Source organism: Scyliorhinus torazame, chromosome 5 (genome assembly GCF_047496885.1).
Source record: "Scyliorhinus torazame isolate Kashiwa2021f chromosome 5, sScyTor2.1, whole genome shotgun sequence".
Lineage (NCBI taxonomy): Eukaryota > Metazoa > Chordata > Chondrichthyes > Carcharhiniformes > Scyliorhinidae > Scyliorhinus > Scyliorhinus torazame.
The window spans coordinates 136,032,793-136,052,110 of record NC_092711.1 but is presented as its reverse complement, the minus strand read 5'-3'; the positions used below and the strand labels follow the sequence as shown (position 1 = coordinate 136,052,110).

At 57.6% G+C, this 19,318-nt stretch overlaps 1 protein-coding gene across 1 annotated transcript in view; it reads left to right on the top strand.

The window, feature by feature from the left end:
- Nucleotides 1–19,318, top strand: part of LOC140417928 (uncharacterized) — a 208,573-nt gene that overhangs the window by 86,007 nt on the left and 103,248 nt on the right. The window contains exons 6-10 of the mRNA XM_072501359.1: nt 483–606; nt 3,438–3,531; nt 4,027–4,113; nt 9,084–9,200; nt 14,984–15,082. Of these exons, the coding sequence (XP_072357460.1) occupies nt 483–606; nt 3,438–3,531; nt 4,027–4,113; nt 9,084–9,200; nt 14,984–15,082 (521 nt within the window). The remainder of the gene's footprint in view (nt 1–482; nt 607–3,437; nt 3,532–4,026; nt 4,114–9,083; nt 9,201–14,983; nt 15,083–19,318) is intronic.

Genomic DNA, 19,318 nt, shown 5'->3' with positions numbered 1-19,318 from the left:
CTCTCGAGTTGGAGTGGTATGGTGGCGCAGTGGTTAGCACTGCAGCCTCACGGCACCGAGGTCCCAGGTTCGATCCTGGCCACGGGTCACTATCTGTGTGGAGTTTGCACATTCTCCCCGTGTCTGCGTGGGTCTCACCCCCACAACCCAAAGAGGTGCAGGGTAGGTGGATTGGCCGTGCTAAATCGCCCCTTAATTGAAAAAAAATAATAATTGGGCACTTGAAATTTATTTTTTGTAAAGATTCTCTCGAGTTGGAGATGATCATCACCTGGCACTCATGTTGCACAGACATAACTTGCTTTGAGTTGTCTCAGACCCGGGTGTAGGGCCTGGTGTAGTATGGTGTGGGAGCAGCCAGTACAACACATGCCGCCTGATGTGGTGCATGTCCGACATGGTTCAGGCAGGTTGACAGTGTGGAATGGCTTTTTTGCAGTACAAAATAGCCTTGTTATCTTGCTGTGCTTTTCACACTGCAGGGAACAGGGACAGAAATGGTCGAGCATTGGTTGTCGTGATGACAAATAACGCAATCTGGGAGAACCCAAAGTGCTCCAGCACGGAAGTAGCCAGGATTCTGATATACTACTACAACATCTCAAAGTAAGGACCCCTTTCAAAGCGGGAGTCTCTCCGTCAGAGACCCCTTTTAAAGAGGGAGTCTCTCCGTCAGGGACCCCTTTTTAAAGAGGGAGCCTCTCCATCAGGGACCCCTTTTAAAGAGGGAGTCTCTCTGTCAGGGACCCCTTTTAAAGAGGGAGTCTCTCCGTCAGGGACGCCTTTTAAAGAGGGAGTCTCTCCGTCAGAGACCCCTTTTAAAGAGGGAGTCTCTCCATCAGGGACCCCTTTTAAAGAGCGAGTCTCTCCGTCAGGGACCCCTTTTAAAGAGGGAGTCTCTCCGTCAGGGACCCCTTTTAAAGAGGGAGTCTCTCCGCCAGGGACCCCTTTTAAAGAGGGAGTCTCTCCGTCAGGGACCCCTTTTAAAGAGGGAGCCTCTCCGTCAGGGACCCCTTTTAAAGAGTGAGTCTCTCCGTCAGGGACCCCTTTTAAAGAGGGGGTCTCTCTGTCAGGGACCCCTTTTAAAGAGGGAGCCTCTCCCACAGGGACTTCTTTTGTCTCTCTGGATAATTTTTGATTGGGTGACGGTGTGAATATTGAATTTGCCCCCACTTGTACATCCCGTCTGATTTTCCCTTCTAACCTCGTCATGGTTAACTGCACAATTTCCGATGATACCATCGATTTAACACTGTTTCCTCAAGTTAAATGATTTCTCACACTCTGTCTGTCTCACTCCTCTCTTCCGCTCACCCTGTGTCGCCATCCTTCTCACTGGCTGCCTGTGTGTGTCTGTACGTCTCTCTCTCTCTCTCTCCCACTCTGCTTCACTCTCTCTCAGTGTCTCTACTGCCAGAATTTTTCATTGCTTGGGCAGGCAGACGTGCTCCCGACCTAGAAGCGCGTGAAACCACGTGGGAAGGTGTCGGGCGTGCATCCCAATGCAATATCTCGGCCGGCGGGAGGCATGGTGGGGACAAGATTGCACTCTGCTCAGTCAAGTGGGCAATCTTGCCCATTAAGGGGCCAGCTGCACGCGAGTTTACACTGCGTGTATGCTTTTACGGCCATTGGAGGAGTGGGGGGGGGGGGGGGGGGGGGATTGGCCAGGTGGCCTTTTACGTTTTTGCTTCAACGTCGATCCGGGGCGGGCTCAAAAAGGGTGTCTGGGGGAACTGAGGATCTGTTTACAAAAATGCTGCCTGGACACTCAGTATTTATTTTTCAGGGATACGGCGGTCCCCTGAGATAGCTGGTTTAGCACACTGGGCTAAATCGCTGGCTTTTAAAGCAGACCAAGGCAGGCCAGCAACACGGTTCAATTCCCGTACCAGCCTCCCCGAACAGGCTCCGGAATGTGGCGACTAGGGGCTTTTCACAGTAACTTCATTTGAAGCCTACTTGTGACAATAAGCGATTTTCATTTCATAGCTCCCAAGCGGCTGCCCCCTCAAAGCCCCCGCTCCCCTAGAGGAGCACATTAGAAATGCCAGCCCTCACCCTCCTTATTCTGAGCGCCCGCCAATCCCCGGCAGGGCTCAGCCTTACCCGCAACCCGGCGCCGATGCCCTATTAAGTGGCCGACGGGCGGATGAATTCTGGCCCGTGCCTCTCTGCTTCACTCTTCCTGGCTCTCGCTATCATTGCTTCGGGTGGAATTCTCCCAAAAAGTGTTGGGGCGGTGGGAGTTGATGAACCGGTGAGCATCCCGTTGGCCATTCCGGCGCGATTCCCATCGCAATCCACCCACACTCAGTCGATTATTTGGGGAAATTCCCGCTGGGAGAGAGAAGCACGGGACTGAAAAGATGGCTGCCAGGCCGACTCCTAGGAGATGGGCCTGGGTAGGGTGCTCTTTTCAAGGGCCGGTGCAGAGTCGATGGGCCAAATGGCCTCCTTCTGCACTGTAAATTCTATCATTCTATGAGATGGGGGTGCCGTTTTCAAAGGGCGTCCCGTTCTTCAAACAACTCGCTGTACCCCACGCACTCACCAGCAGAGAGCCCTCACCACCCGCAGGCATCAGCGCCCCCCCCCCACACCTTCCCCTTCCTATAGCTGATACCAACGCTCCTCCCCCCAACTTAGCCCTGATCATATCTGATCTCTGTTGATGGAGAATGAGGCCGGCGTGGTCAGTGACTCCCGGCTGCCGAGAGACCCCGGCTGAAAATTCAAAGATGCATATTTAAATGAGTTTAATCACTCATTGAAACATGCGAGTCTCGTGGGCCTGGAACATCGAGCTCCTCCTGGCCCCCGGCGCGAACCCTGTTTAGGGGCTTTCCCGCTCCTCTCCAGGAATAGCGGGGAGGCGGACGCACCGCAAAGGGCGGGGGAGTAGAATCGTCCCCTGTATCTTCTTTAGTATGTGTCTCCCACTCATTTTAGAGTGTGGAACTTTCTCCAACAAAACGATTTAGATGTTTGGCTCAGCTCAAGTACTTTTAAACCTGCAATCAGTAGCTTTCTTTTGCTGGCCAATTGTGATGAGGGTCACAGGAGCCAAGGCGCGTGGAGGCAGGTCATCCATGAACTCATTAAACGACACAACAGGCTTGAGGGTTCAGTGGCCGCGTTCTGTTCCAAAGACCATCTCTGTCTTTGCCTGTGCCTGTCCTCACGTCTCTGTCCCGCTTCTGATCTCTTGCCCTCTCCCTCCTCTCTCTGTGTCTCTCTCTCTCTCTGTCTGCCTCTCCCCAGCTCTCTCTCTCTCCCTCTCGCACCTTCACTCCTCTCTCTCCCTCCGTCCCCGCTCTTTATCTCTCCCATTTGCGCATCTGCCTGCCGCCTGTCAACCCTTCTCACCCCCTCCCTCCCACCCACCCACCACCCGCATTCTCATGTCACCCCTTTTCTGCCTTTCATTCCTCCAGGAAGGAGGTGCAAAACGTGGGCCTTAGGGTGCTGATAGACGCTCGAGACTGCCAGCATGCTGCCATGCTCTACAGGGCCATCCACATCTTCCAGGTAAGGAGCGCGACGTGGGGGAGGGGAGGGTTGGGGAGTGTGGGCAGGTGGGGCGGGCAATGTAGGGGTCGCCAGCGAAATCGAGGAGTGGGGGGGGGGCGACAGATGGGATGGAGAGGCGCCATTAATGATTGGCCATTTAAGGGCCTCAATTGGGTAAGTGCTCGACCAGGCCTCGCCTATCGCAGGGTAAATATTGCAGGCGGGAACCCATTGGGAATGCCGGGCAAGGAAATTTGTTTGTCTTCTTTCCCACATCCTGATAACATTATTAAATATTGGCCCCCACTTATGTTCCCCTTTTTGTTGATGTGGACCGATGGTGGTGGTGGGGGGGGGAGGGGTTTCTGCAATCTGTACTCCTCGAGGAGGTTAGGGGGCCTGCTGGAAGTTCCTTGGTTGTCTGGGTAATGGGAGCCCAGCATGTTGTCAACGTGACCGCAGTTCAGTTTGTCTTTTCTGATTCTCGTCTTTTTCCACCCCCCCTCTCTCCAGAAGACCATCCATGGTGGGATTCACTCCATCCTGATGCTGGCGAACAAAGAGTCTTCCATCGGTGCGGTGGGGTTCACGGGCGTCCAGGTACTTCGGAAGCTGGGTGTCTCTTGCCTTTGGCTGGTGCTGTACTGCAGTAACGCTAGTGGGTCCCCACCTCCCCCACTGAACTCTGTATTTTGTTTGGTCCTTCAGGGCGACAGGTGTCGTCAATCAGTCGACCAAGCGTGCTTTCCGTCTCTATCTCTACTTTTCAAACAAAGCAAATGTCTAATTTTCAATGGTACGTTGAAAGGGATGGGGGCTGTGGGAGATGGGAATGGTGAGCTTGTTGGGGAAGCTCAGTTGTTAGGTTGGCCAATGCCTGTTGCTGGGATAAGGCTGTCATCAGGTCTCCCCGTAATGTAACCATAGAAACTGGGAGCAGGAGTGGACCATTCGGCCCTTCCAGTCTGCTCGCGCCATTCACTGTGACCATGGCTAATCCTCTAGCTCAACGCCCACACTCCCGCTCTCTCACCACCCCCTTCCCCCATACCACCTGATGTCTTTACTGTCTCAAAATCTGTCTATTTCCTTCTGAAATGTCTTCAGTGTCTTGGACCTCCATGGCCCCTCTGTGGTCGAGATTTCCACAGGTTCAGCAACCTCCGAGTGAAGCGGTTTCTCCTCATCTCAGTCGTAACTGGCTAACCCTCTAGCTGAGGCCATAACCCGCTTGGTCTGTGCACGCACGCACCCCCCCCCCCCCCCACACACTCACACACCGTTTCAGTGAGATCCCCTCATTCTCCTAAACTCCAGTGAACACAAGTCCCAGTCGACCCAATCTCTCCTCGTACGACAGTCCTGCCATTCCAGGAGTCAATCTGATGAACATTTGCTGCACTCCCTCCAAGGCTAATATGGAAAGCACGACCCTGAATCTCTCTGTCTCTCTCTTCCTGTTGACAGTTGACCTTGTTAGTGGAGCAGGAATCAATGTTTAAGATGCCTAAGGATTACGAGCAGGAGTAGAGGCCACCCAGCCCCCTCCAGCCTGCACTGCCAGTCATTTAAGATCAAGGCCGGTCTTATTGTAATCTCAACCCCACATTCCCGCCGACCCCCCCGATAACCTTTCATCCTCCCTTGTTAATCAAGAATCAATCCAGCTCTGCCTTAAAATTGTTCAGAGACTCTGCTTCCACCGCCCTTTGAGGAAGAGACTCACCACCCTCTGTGAGAAAATACTTCACATCCACCCTGTCCAAGACCTGCCTCAGGATCTTGTGTGTTTGACGGGACAGCATAGAGGGAGCATTACTCTGTATCTAACTCCGTGCTGTACCTGTCCTGGGAGTGTTTGATGGGGACAGTGCAGAGGGAGCTTTACTCTGTATCTAACCCCGTGCTGTACCTGTCCTGGGAGTGTTTGATGGGGACAGTGTAGAGGGAGCTTTACTCTGTATCTAACCCCATGCTGTACCTGTCCTGGGAGTGTTTGATGGGGACAGTGTAGAGGGAGCTTTACTCTGTATCTAACCCCGTGCTGTGCCTGTCCTGGGAGTGTTTGATGGGGACAGTGTAGAGGGAGCTTTACGCTGCATCTAACGCCATGCTGTACATGTCCTGGGCGTGTTTGATGGGGACAGTGTAGAGGGAGCTTTACTATATATCTAACCCCGTGCTGTACCTGTCCTGGGAGTATTTGATGGGGACAGTGTAGAGGGAGCTTTACTCTGTATGTAATCCCGTGCTGTGCCTGTCCTGGGAGTGTTTGATGGGAACAGTGTTGAGGGGGCTTTACTCTGTATCTAACCCCGTGCTGCACCTGTCCTGCGAGTGTTTGCTGGGGACAGTGTAGAGGGAGCTTTACTCTGTATCTAACCCCGTGCTGTACCTGTCCTGGGAGTGTTTGATGGGGACAGTGTAGAGGGAGCTTTACTCTGTATCTAACCCCGTGCTGTCCCTGTCCTGGGAGTGTTTGATGGGGACAGTGTAGAGGGAGCTTTACTCTGTATCTAACCCTGTGCTATACCTGTCCTGGGAGTGTTTGATGGGGACAGTGTAGAGGGAGCTTTACTCTGTATCTTACCCTGTGCTGTACCTGTCCTGGGAGTGTGTGATGGGGACAGTGTAGAGGGAGCTTTACTCTGTATCTAACCCCGTGCTGGCCCTGTCCTGGGAGTATTTGATGGGGACAGTGTAGAGGGAGCTTTACTCTGTATCTAACCCCGTGCTGAACCTGTCCTGGGAGTGTTTGATGGGGACAATGTAGAGGGAGCTTTACTCTGTATCTAACCCCGTGCTGTACCTGTCCTGGGAGTGTTTGCTGGTGACGGCTTTTATGACACCCTGGCGAATGCACGGTCAATTCCAGCCCCACAGTTGCTGGAGTCCCAACATAAGTGAATTAGCCAATAATTCATGTGTTTCTATGAGTTATTTTACCCTTGACTGCTCTAATGAATTACTGGCACTAGATTTGTAAAACATTTTAAAAAACTTTATATATAACAAGAGTAGAGATTAAACATGTGATGGATGTAATACAACAATGGTCTATTAATCTTACTATTCCCCAAACCCTGTCTCACCCTCCACCCAGACACACACCAGACAGACACGCGGTGACTGGGAAGGAAAGGTTCAAAAATAACAGGGATTAAAAGGGCTGAGATTAATCTTTGCTGCTGAGGTGGTCCTCGGCGATCTAGAAACCGTTGGTTGGTTTGGATCCTTTAGAATCTGCCTTCAAAGGGGCAGCTCGGTAGCACAGTGGGTAGCACTCTTGCTTCACAGCGCTATGGTCCCGGGTTTGATTCCCGGCCTAGTTCACTGTCTGTGGAGTCTGCACGTTCTCCCCGTGTCTGCGTGGGTTTCCTCCGGGTGCTCCGGTTTCCTCCCACAAGTCCCGAAAGACGTGCTGTTAGGTCATTTGTACATTCTGAATTCTCCCTCTGTGACCCGAACAGGCGCCGGACTGTGGCGACTAGGGTCTTTTCACATTAACTTCATTGCAGTGAAGGCCTACATGTGACAATAAAGGTTATTATTACAATTAGACCGAACGGGCTGAGGAAATTCTCTGTAGAGTCACTTTCACTTGGATAAGCCTTCACCACATTGACCCTCAGTCTCATTGAGATCGTACTAGAATTCTCTACCTGAGTGTTTACAGGGAGTTCACCGTCTGCACTGCCTTTCAGCTGCTTGTCTGGTCTCTGTGTGGGATTTCCAGCTGCGGTATAGTGGGAGAGAAAAGGGCCTGGACTTCAGGACCCTATTTGGATTCTGAGGAAGGATGTCTGTCTTTCCTAGTCTTTCTCACATAGGTTTAACTTGCAGAGGCCTGGCTGGAGAGAATGCCTGCAGCGTTTAAATCAAAACTAAACCTTCATAGGCCTAATAGAGTGTCCAGTCAGACCGGCTCACTCCAGCCGAGATATCAGACAGAGAAGAAGTGATACTAAACAAGCTTCTGCCCAGCTTAAACTCAGAACAGAACTGAAAGCAAAAAATATCTGCCTTCTGCTCCAGAATCTTGTGAAAAGCTCTACCAATCCCAATCGAAAACAGAAAATGTCCCAGAATTTCAGAAGAGGGGATTGGCTGATAGCCAGGTACATCAAAATGACATCACAGGATATGCCACAGAACACACTGCATCAAAGGGGGTGCCTAGGTCAGTTCAAATAGCAAATTGTGAGGGTGGGGGGGGATTCATTTCGAAACCAAAAGTCTGCAGTTTTAAAAGCAACCAGCAGGGCAGGCATTAAAAAGGAAACCAGGATCAGGCAAGGATTTAAAAGAGGCTCCTTACACAGTGTAGAGGGAGTTTTATTCTGTACATGGGAAATCACACGGGATCAGAGGTGAGGTGGTAAGATGGATATAGAGCTGGCTCAGTCACAAGGCAAAGGGTAGCAGTAGAAGGGTGTTTTTCTGAATGGAAGGTTGTGACTAGTGGTGTTCCACAGGGGTCGGTGCTTAGGCCTCTGTTGTTTGAAGTGTATATAAACGATTTGGAGGAAAATGTAGCCGGTCTGTTTGCGGATGACACCGAGGTTGGTGGAGTGGCAGATAGTGTTGAGGATTGTCAGAGGATACAGCAGGACATAGATAGATTGGAGACTTGGGCAGAGAAATGGCAAATGGAGTTTAATCCGGACAAGTGTGAGGTAATTTATTTTGGTAGGTCTAACATAGAGGGTAAATATACCGTAAATGGCAAAAACTCTTAGGAATATAGAAAGTCAGAGAGATCTGGGCGTGTAGGTCCACAAATCTTTGAAAGTGGCAGCACAAGTGGACAAGGTAGTCAAGAAGGCATTCAGAATGCTTGCCTTCATTGGACGGGGCATCGAGTATAAAAACTGGCAAGTCATGTTGCAGTTGTATAGAACCTTGGTAAGGCCGCACTTGGAATATTGCTCACAATTCTGGTCGCCACACTACCAGAAGAATGTGGAGGCTTTGGAGAAGGTGCAGAGGAGGTTTACCAGAATGTTGGCTGGCCTAGTGGGTGTTAGCCATGTGGAGAGGCTGAATAGACTCGGACTGCTTTCATTAGAATGAAGGAGGTTGAGTGATGATCTGATAGAGGTCGACAAGATTATGAGGAGCACGGATAGAGTGGATGGGCAGGCACTCTTTCCCAGGGTGAGGGATCAGTCACCAGGGGACATAGGTTAAAGGTCCGGGGGGCAAGGTTTAGAGGAGATGTGTAAGGCAGGTTTTTTACACCGAGGATGATGAGTGCCTGGAACGCGTTGCCAGGGGAGGTTTTGGAAGCACATTAACGGCGTTCAAAAGGCATCGAGACAAATACATGGGTAGGATGGGTATAGAGGGATACGGCACAAGGACGTGCTGAGGGTTTTGGCCAAGGGTGGTATCATGACCGGTACAGGCTTAGAGGGCCGAAGGGCCTGTTCCTGCGCTGTAGTTTTCTTTCTTCTTTGTCTTTGTTCTATCTAACCCCGTGCAGACAGGCGGCTACCTGCGGGTGAGTTCTGGCATGTTCCTGTGGCCCCGCCACACTCAATTTCTCTTGTAAACCCTCCCGCTCGCAGGTGGACATCCTGACATCTGTGCGGAGCCTGCACAAGCATGTGGAACCCGCCCAGTTGACACAGTGCTTCGCCGGAGGCTTCCCGTACAGTAACGAGAAGTGGATTCGCTATCGGCTGGTGAGTAGCTTGTGCCGGTTCACACTCGGTCCCAGTGTCAATGAGGCAACAAATGTTGGGGCCCAGCCTGCGAAGCCCACATCCCATCAAAGAATAAATTAAAGAATACGAGGATTTGATGAAGAAAGAGATGAGGTTTACAGTACCCAATGCGAGCAAATCATTCCCACTGTGCACTGCATCATATCGCAGGGGGATTGAGACCAGTAACTGGGAGCGAGACAGGAGAAGAAAGTGAGCCAGGAGAGGATTGAGTGCGAGGGGGCAGGAGGGGAGTGAGTGTCAGGGGACAGGAGGGGAGTGAGTGCGAGGGGTCAGGAGGGGAGTGAGTGCGAGGGGTCAGGAGGGGAGTGAGTGCGAGGGGGCAGGAGAGGATTGAGTGCGAGGGGGCAGGAGGGGAGTGAGTGCGAGGGGTCAGGAGGGGAGTGAGTGCGAGTGGGCAGGAGAGGATTGAGTGCGAGGGGACAGGAGGGGAGTGATTGCGAGGGGTCAGGAGGAGAGTGAGTGCGAGGGGGCAGGAAAGGATTGAGTGCGAGGGGGCAGGAGGGGAGTGAGTGCAAGGGGTCAGGAGGGGAGTGAGTGTGAGGGGGCAGGAGCAGGGTGAGTGCGAGGGGGCAGGAGGGGAGTGAGTGCGAGGGGTCAGGAGGGGAGTGAGTGCGAGGGGGCAGGAGCAGGGTGAGTGCGAGGGGGCAGGAGGGGAGTGACTGCGAGGGGGCAAGAGGGGAGTGAGTGCGAGGGGGCAGGAGGGGAGTGAATGCGAGGGGGCAGGAGGGGAGTGAGTGCGAGGGGTCAGGAGGGGAGTGAGTGCGAGGGGGCAGGAGCAGGGTGAGTGCGAGGGGGCAGGAGGGGAGTGACTGCGAGGGGGCAAGAGGGGAGTGAGTGCGAGGGGGCAGGAGGGGAGTGAATGCGAGGGGGCAGGAGGGGAGTGAGTGCAAGGGGGCAGGAGGGGAGTGAGTGCGAGGGGGCAGGAGGGGAGTGAGTGCGAGGGGGCAGGAGGGGAGTGAGTGCGAGGGGTCAGGAGGGGAGTGAGTGCGAGGGGTCAGGAGGGGAGTGAGTGTGAGGGGGCAGGAGCAGGGTGAGTGCGAGGGGGCAGGAGGGGAGTGACTGCGAGGGGGCAAGAGGGGAGTGAGTGCGAGGGGGCAGGAGGGGAGTGAGTGCGAGGGGGCAGGACGGGAGTGAGTGCGAGGGGGCAGGACGGGAGTGAGTGCGAGGGGGCAGGAGGGGAATGAGTGCGAGGGGTCAGGAGGGGAGTGAGTGCGAGGGGGCAGGAGGGGAGTGAGTACGAGGGGTCAGGAGCAGGGCGAGTGTGAGGGGCAGGAGGGGAGTGACTGCGAGGGGGCAGGAGGGGAGTGAGTGCGAGGGGGCAGGTGGGGAGTGAGTGCGAGGGGCAGGAGGGGAGTGAGTGCGAGGGGTCAGGAGCAGGGCGAGTGTGAGGGGCAGGAGGGGAGTGACTGCGAGGGGGCAGAAGGGGAGTGAGTGCGAGGGGGCAGGTGGGGAGTGAGTGCGAGGGGGCAGGAGGGGAGTGAGTGCGAGGGGGCAGGAGGGGAGTGACTGAGGGACAGGAGGGAAGTGAGTGCAAGGGGGCAGGAGGAGAGTGACTGCGAGGGGGCAGGAGGGGAGTGACTGAGGGACAGGAGGGGAGTGAGTGCGAGGGGCAGGAGGGGAGTGAGTGCGAGGGGGCAGGAGGGAAGTGACTGAGGGACAGGAGGGGAGTGAGTGCGAGGGGGCAGGAGGGGAGTGACTGAGGGACAGGAGGGGAGTGAGTGCGAGGGGGCAGGAGAGGAGTGAGTGCGAGGGGGCAGGAGAGGAGTGAGTGCGAGGGGGCAGGAGAGGAGTGAGTGCGAGGGGGCAGGAGTGGAGTGAGTGTGAGGGGGCAGGAGGGGAGTGAGTGCGAGGGGGCAGGAGGGGAGTGAGTGCGAGGGGGCAGGAGGGGAGTGAGTGCGAGGGGACAGGAGGGGAGTGACTGCGAGGGGGCAGGAGGGGAGTGAGTGCGAGGTGACAGGAGGGGAGTGACTGCAAGGGGGCAGGAGGGGAGTGACTGAGGGACAGGAGGGGAGTGAGTGCGAGGGGGCAGGAGAGGAGTGAGTGCGAGGGGGCAGGAGGGGAGTGAGTGCGAGGGGGCAGGAGGGGAGTGAGTGCGAGGGGGCAGGAGGGGAGTGAGTGCGAGGGGGCAGGAGGGGAGTGAGTGCGAGGGGGTAGGAGGGGAGTGACTGAGGGGGCAGGAGGGGAGTGACTGAGGGGGCAGGAGGGGAGTGACTGAGGGACAGGAGGGGAGTGAGTGCGAGGGGGCAGGAGGGGAGTGAGTGCGAGGGGCAGGAGGGGAGTGACTGCGAGGGGGCAGGAGGGGAGTGACTGCGAGGGGGCAGGAGCAGGGTGAGTGCGAGGGGCAGGAGGGGAGTGAGTGAGGGTCAGGAGGGGAGTGAGGGGGAGGGGGCAGGAGGGGAGTGACTGAGGGACAGGAGGGGAGTGAGGGGGAGGGGGCCGGAGGGGAGTGACTGAGGGACAGGAGTGGAGTGAGTGTGAGGGGCAGGAGGGGAGTGAGTGCGAGGGGGCAGATGGGGAGTGACAAAGGGACAGGAGGGGAGTGAGTGTGAGGGGCAGGAGGGGAGTGAGTGCGAGGGGGCAGGAGGGGAGTGACTGCGAGGGGGCAGGAGCAGGGTGAGTGCGAGGGGGCAGGAGGGGAGTGACTGAGGGACAGGAGGGGAGTGAGTGTGAGGGGCAGGAGGGGAGTGAGTGCGAGGGGCAGGAGGGGAGTGAGTGCGAGGGGGCAGGAGCAGGGTGAGTGCGAGGGGGCAGGAGCAGGGTGAGTGCGAGGGGTCAGGAGGGGAGTGAGTGTGAGGGGGCAGGAGCAGGGTGAGTGCGAGGGGGCAGGAGGGGAGTGACTGCGAGGGGGCAAGAGGGGAGTGAGTGCGAGGGGGCAGGAGGGGAGTGAGTGCGAGGGGGCAAGAGGGGAGTGAGTGCGAGGGGGCAGGAGGGGAGTGAGTGCGAGGGGGCAGGAGGGGAGTGAGTGCGAGGGGGCAGGAGGGGAGTGAGTGCGAGGGGGCAGGACGGGAGTGAGTGCGAGGGGGCAGGACGGGAGTGAGTGCGAGGGGGCAGGAGGGGAATGAGTGCGAGGGGTCAGGAGGGGAGTGAGTCCGAGGGGGCAGGAGGGGAGTGAGTACGAGGGGTCAGGAGCAGGGCGAGTGTGAGGGGCAGGAGGGGAGTGACTGCGAGGGGGCAGGTGGGGAGTGAGTGCGAGGGGGCAGGTGGGGAGTGAGTGCGAGGGGCAGGAGGGGAGTGAGTGCGAGGGGTCAGGAGCAGGGCGAGTGTGAGGGGCAGGAGGGGAGTGACTGCGAGGGGGCAGGAGGGGAGTGAGTGCGAGGGGGCAGGTGGGGAGTGAGTGCGAGGGGGCAGGAGGGGAGTGAGTGCGAGGGGGCAGGAGGGGAGTGACTGAGGGACAGGAGGGAAGTGAGTGCAAGGGGGCAGGAGGAGAGTGACTGCGAGGGGGCAGGAGGGGAGTGACTGAGGGACAGGAGGGGAGTGAGTGCGAGGGGCAGGAGGGGAGTGAGTGCGAGGGGGCAGGAGGGAAGTGACTGAGGGACAGGAGGGGAGTGAGTGCGAGGGGGCAGGAGGGGAGTGACTGAGGGACAGGAGGGGAGTGAGTGCGAGGGGGCAGGAGAGGAGTGAGTGCGAGGGGGCAGGAGAGGAGTGAGTGCGAGGGGGCAGGAGTGGAGTGAGTGTGAGGGGGCAGGAGGGGAGTGAGTGCGAGGGGGCAGGAGGGGAGTGAGTGCGAGGGGGCAGGAGGGGAGTGAGTGCGAGGGGGCAGGAGGGGAGTGAGTGCGAGGGGGAAGGAGGGGAGTGAGTGCGAGGGGACAGGAGGGGAGTGAGTGCGAGTGGTCAGGAGGGGAGTGAGTGCGAGGGGGCAGGAGGGGAGTGAGTGCGAGGGGGCAGGAGGGGAGTGAGTGCGAGGGGGCAGGAGGGGAGTGAGTGCGAGGGGGCAGGAGGCGAGTGAGTGCGAGGGGGTAGGAGGGGAGTGACTGAGGGGGCAGGAGGGGAGTGACTGAGGGACAGGAGGGGAGTGAGTGCGAGGGGGCAGGAGGGGAGTGAGTGCGAGGGGCAGGAGGGGAGTGACTGCGAGGGGGCAGGAGGGGAGTGACTGCGAGGGGGCAGGAGCAGGGTGAGTGCGAGGGGCAGGAGGGGAGTGAGTGAGGGTCAGGAGGGGAGTGAGGGGGAGGGGGCAGGAGGGGAGTGACTGAGGGACAGGAGGGGAGTGAGGGGGAGGGGGCCGGAGGGGAGTGACTGAGGGACAGGAGTGGAGTGAGTGTGAGGGGCAGGAGGGGAGTGAGTGCGAGGGGGCAGATGGGGAGTGACTGAGGGACAGGAGGGGAGTGAGTGTGAGGGGCAGTAGGGGAGTGAGTGCGAGGGGGCAGGAGGGGAGTGACTGCGAGGGGGCAGGAGCAGGGTGAGTGCGAGGGGGCAGGAGGGGAGTGACTGAGGGACAGGAGGGGAGTGAGTGTGAGGGGCAGGAGGGGAGTGAGTGCGAGGGGGCAGGAGCAGGGTGAGTGCGAGGGGGCAGGAGCAGGGTGAGTGTGAGGGGACAGGAGGGGAGTGACTGCGAGGGGACAGGAGGGGAGTGACTGCGAGGGGGCAGGAGGGGAGTGACTGAGGGACAGGAGGGGAGTGAGGGGGAGGGGGCAGGAGGGGAGTGATTGAGGGACAGGAGGGGCGTGAGTGTGAGGGGCAGGAGGGGAGTGAGTGTGAGGGGGCAGGAGGGGAGTGAGTGCGAGGGGGCAGGAGGGGAGTGAGTGCGAGGGGGCAGGAGGGGGGTGACTGTGAGGGGACAGGAGGGGAGTGAGTGCGAGGGGCAGGAGGGGAGTGACTGCGAGGGGGCAGGAGGGGAGTGACTGTGAGGGGGCAGGAGCAGGGTGAGTGCGAGGGGCAGGAGGGGAGTGAGTGAGGGTCAGGAGGGGAGAGAGGGGGAGGGGGCAGGAGGGGAGTGACTGAGGGACAGGAGGGGAGTGAGGGGGAGGGGGCCGGAGGCGAGTGACTGAGGGACAGGAGTGGAGTGAGTGTGAGGGGCAGGAGGGGAGTGAGTGCGAGGGGGCAGGAGGGGAGTGACTGCGAGGGGGCAGGAGCAGGGTGAGTGCGAGGGGGCAGGAGGGGAGTGAGTGTGAGGGGCAGGAGGGGAGTGAGCGCGAGGGGGCAGGAGCAGGGTGAGTGTGAGGGGACAGGAGGGGAGTGACTGCGAGGGGACAGGAGGGGAGTGACTGCGAGGGGGCAGGAGGGGAGTGACTGCGAGGGGACAGGAGGGGAGTGACTGCGAGGGGACAGGAGGGGAGTGACTGCGATGGGGCAGGAGGGGAGTGACTGCGAGGGGACGGGAGGGGAGTGACTGCGAGGGGACAGGAGGGGAGTGACTGCGAGGGGACGGGAGGGGAGTGACTGCGAGGGGACAGGAGGGGAGTGACTGCGAGGGGAGTGACTGCGAGGGGGCAGGAGGGGAGTGACTGCGAGGGGACAGGAGGGGAGTGACTGCGAGGGGAGTGACTGCGAGGGGGCAGGAGGGGAGTGACTGCGAGGAGGCAGGAGGGGAGTGAGTGCGAGGGGGCAGGAGGGGAGCTTAGGTACCATGGGCCCAGTAAACCCGAGACAGGCAGTGTGAAATCGCGTGACCGCAGTTCGGTTTCTCCAAACTTGGAAAGGTCGGGTCTGATTCATGGGTAAGTAAGTCAGGCTCCAGACATCACTCGGCAAACCCAGCCGCACACTTTGATGGCATTAACAGAATTCCCCCTGTTTTCCAGCGTCTCGAGTCACTGCTCCATGCCTGCAGAGCATCCGTCGACTTCCTACGCAGCACAAGCAACCAGCTGGAAGCCAAACAGTTGCCTCAATCTGCCAAGGTAATGGTGGACGATCCACCCACTGCGGCAGCAAAAGCTCGATTGTAAACATGCCTCCACTCTCACTGACACACAGCCTGTCCCCACTCTCAGATACCAGCCCCTCTCTCACTGACACACAGCCTGTCCCCACTCTCAGATACCAGCTCCTCCCTCACTGACACACAGCCTGTCCCCACTCTCAGATACCAGCTCCTCTCTCACTGACACACAGCCTGTCCCCACTCTCAGATACCAGCTCCTCTCTCACTGACACACAGCCTGTCCCCACTCTCAGATACCAGCTCCTCTCACTGACACACAGCCTGTCCCCACTCTCAGATACCAGCTCCTCTCTCACTGACACACAGCCTGTCCCCACTCTCAGATACCAGCTCCTCCCTCACTGACACACAGCCTGACCCCACTCTCAGATACCAGCTCCTCCCTCACTGACACACAGCCTGTCCCCACTCTCAGATACCAGCTCCTCTCTCACTGACACACAGCCTGTCCCCACTCTCAGATACCAGCTCCTCCCTCACTGACACACAGCCTGACCCCACTCTCAGATACCAGCTCCTCCCTCACTGACACACAGCCTGTCCCCACTCTCAGATACCAGCTCCTCTCTCACTGACACACAGCCTGTCCCCACTCTCAGATACCAGCTCCTCCCTCACTGACACACAGCCTGTCCCCACTCTCAGATACCAGCCCCTCTCTCACTGACACACAGCCTGTCCCCACTCTCAGATACCAGCCCCTCTCTCACTGACACACAGCCTGTCCCCACTCTCAGATACCAGCTCCTCTCTCACTGACACACAGCCTATCCCCACTCTCAGATACCAGCTCCTCTCACTGACACACAGCCTGTCCCCACTCTCAGATACCAGCTCCTCCCTCACTGACACACAGCCTGTCCCCACTCTCAGATACCAGCTCCTCTCTCACTGACACACAGCCTGTCCCCACTCTCAGATACCAGCCCCTCTCTCACTGACACACAGCCTGTCCCCACTCTCAGATACCAGCTCCTCCCTCACTGACACGCAGCCTGTCTCCACTCTCAGATACCAGCTCCTCCCTCACTGACACACAGCCTGTCCCCACTCTCAGATACCAGCCCCTCCCTCACTGACACACAGCCTGTCTCCACTCAGATACCAGCTCCTCCCTCACTGACACACAGCCTGTCCCCACTCTCAGATACCAGCTCCTCCCTCACTGACACACAGCCTGTCCCCACTCTCAGATACCAGCTCCTCTCTCACTGACACACAGCCTGTCCCCACTCTCAGATACCAGCTCCTCCCTCACTGACACACAGCCTGTCCCCACTCTCAGATACCAGCTCCTCCCTCACTGACACACAGCCTGTCCCCACTCTCAGATACCAGCTCCTCTCTCACTGACACACAGCCTGTCCCCACTCTCAGATACCAGCTCCTCTCTCACTGACACACATCCTGTCCCCACTCTCAGATACCAGCTCCTCTCTCACTGACACACAGCCTGTCTCCACTCTCAGATACCAGCCCCTCTCTCACTGACACACAGCCTGTCCCCACTCTCAGATACCAGCCCCTCTCTCACTGACACACAGCCTGTCCCCACTCTCAGATACCAGCTCCTCTCTCACTGACACACAGCCTGTCCCCACTCTCAGATACCAGCTCCTCTCTCACTGACACACAGCCTGTCCCCACTCTCAGATACCAGCTCCTCTCTCACTGACACACAGCCTGTCCCCACTCTCAGATACCAGCTCCTCCCTCACTGACACACAGCCTGTCCCCACTCTCAGATACCAGCTCCTCTCTCACTGACACACAGCCTGTCTCCACTCTCAGATACCAGCTCCTCTCTCACTGACACACAGCCTGTCTCCACTCTCAGATACCAGCCCCTCTCTCACTGACACACAGCCTGTCCCCACTCTCAGATACCAGCCCCTCTCTCACTGACACACAGCCTGTCCCCACTCTCAGATACCAGCTCCTCCCTCACTGACACACAGCCTGTCCCCACTCTCAGGTACCAGCTCCTCCCTCACTGACACACAGCCTGTCTCCACTCTCAGATACCAGCTCCTCCCTCACTGACACACAGCCTGTCCCCACTCTCAGATACCAGCTCCTCTCTCACTGACACACAGCCTGTCTCCACTCTCAGATACCAGTTCCTCCCTCACTGACACACAGCCTGTCCCCACTCTCAGATACCAGCTCCTCCCTCACTGACACACAGCCTGTCTCCACTCTCAGATACCAGCTCCTCCCTCACTGACACACAGCCTGTCTCCACTCTCAGATACCAGCTCCTCTCTCACTGACACACAGCCTGTCTCCACTCTCAGATACCAGCTCCTCTCTCACTGACACACAGCCTGTCCCCACTCTCAGATACCAGCTCCTCCCTCACTGACACACAGCCTGTCCCCACTCTCAGATACCAGCTCCTCTCTCACTGACACACAGCCTGTCCCCACTCCCAGATACCAGCTCCTCTCTCACTGACACACAGCCTGTCTCCACTCTCAGATACCAGCTCCTCTCTCACTGACACACAGCCTGTCTCAACTCTCAGATACCAGCTCCTCCCTCACTGACACACAGCCTGTCCCCACTCTCAGATACCAGCTCCTCTCTCACTGACACACAGCCTGTCTCCACTTTCAGATACCAGCTCCTCTCTCACTGACACACAGCCTGTCTCCACTCTCAGATACCAGCTCCTCCCTCACTGACACACAGCCTGTCCCCACTCTCAGATACCAGCTCCTCTCTCACTGACACACAGCCTGTCCCCACTCATAGATACCAGCTCCTCCCTCACTGACACACAGCCTGTCCCCACTCTCAGATACCAGCTCCTCTCTCACTGACACACAGCCTGTCCCCACTCTCAGATACCAGCTCCTCTCTCACTGACACACAGCCTGTCCCCACTCCCAGATACCAGCTCCTCCCTCACTGACACACAGCCTGTCCCCACTCTCAGATACCAGCTCCTCTCACTGACACACAGCCTGTCCCCACTCTCAGATACCAGCTCCTCTCTCACTGACACACAGCCTGTCTCCACTTTCAGATACCAGCTCCTCTCTCACTGACACACAGCCTGTCTCCACTCTCAGATACCAGCTCCTCCCTCACTGACACACAGCCTGTCCCCACTCTCAGATACCAGCTCCTCTCTCACTGACACACAGCCTGTCCCCACTCATAGATACCAGCTCCTCCCTCACTGACACACAGCCTGTCCCCACTCTCAGATACCAGCTCCTCTCTCACTGACACACAGCCTGTCCCCACTCTCAGATACCAGCTCCTCTCTCACTGACACACAGCCTGTCCCCACTCCCAGATACCAGCTCCTCCCTCACTGACACACAGCCTGTCCCCACTCTCAGATACCAGCTCCTCTCACTGACACACAGCCTGTCCCCACTTTCAGATACCAGCTCCTCCCTCACTGACACACAGCCTGTCCCCACTCTCAGATACCAGCTCCTCCCTCACTGACACACAGCCTGTCTCCACTCTCAGATACCAGCTCCTCCCTCACTGACACACAGCCTGTCCCCACTCTCAGATACCAGCTCCTCCCTCACTGACACACAGCCTGTCCCCACTCTCAGTTACCAACTCCTCTCTCACTGACACACAGCCTGTCCCCACTCTCAGATACCAGCTCCTCCCTCACTGACACACAGCCTGTCCCCACTCTCAGATACCAGCTCCTCTCACTGACACACAACCTGTCCCCACTCTCAGATACCAACTCCTCTCTCACTGACACACAGCCTGTCCCCACTCTCAGATACCAGCTCCTCCCTCACTGACACACAGCCTGTCCCCACTCTCAGATACCAGCTCCTCTCACTGACACACAACCTGTCCCCACTCTCAGATACCAGCTCCTCCCTCACTGACACACAGCCTGTCCCCACTCTCAGATACCAGCTCCTCCCTCACTGACACACAGCCTGTCCCCACTCTCAGATACCAGCTCCTCCCTCACTGACACACAGCCTGTCCCCACTCTCAGATACCAGCTCCTCCCTCACTGACACACAGCCTGTCCCCACTCTCAGATACCAGCTCCTCCCTCACTGACACACAGCCTGTCCCCATTCTCAGATACTAGCTCCTCTCACGGACACACAGCCTGTCCCCACTCTCAGATACCAGCTCCTCCCTCACTGACACACAGCCTGTCCCCACTCTCAGATACCAGCTCCTCTCTCAC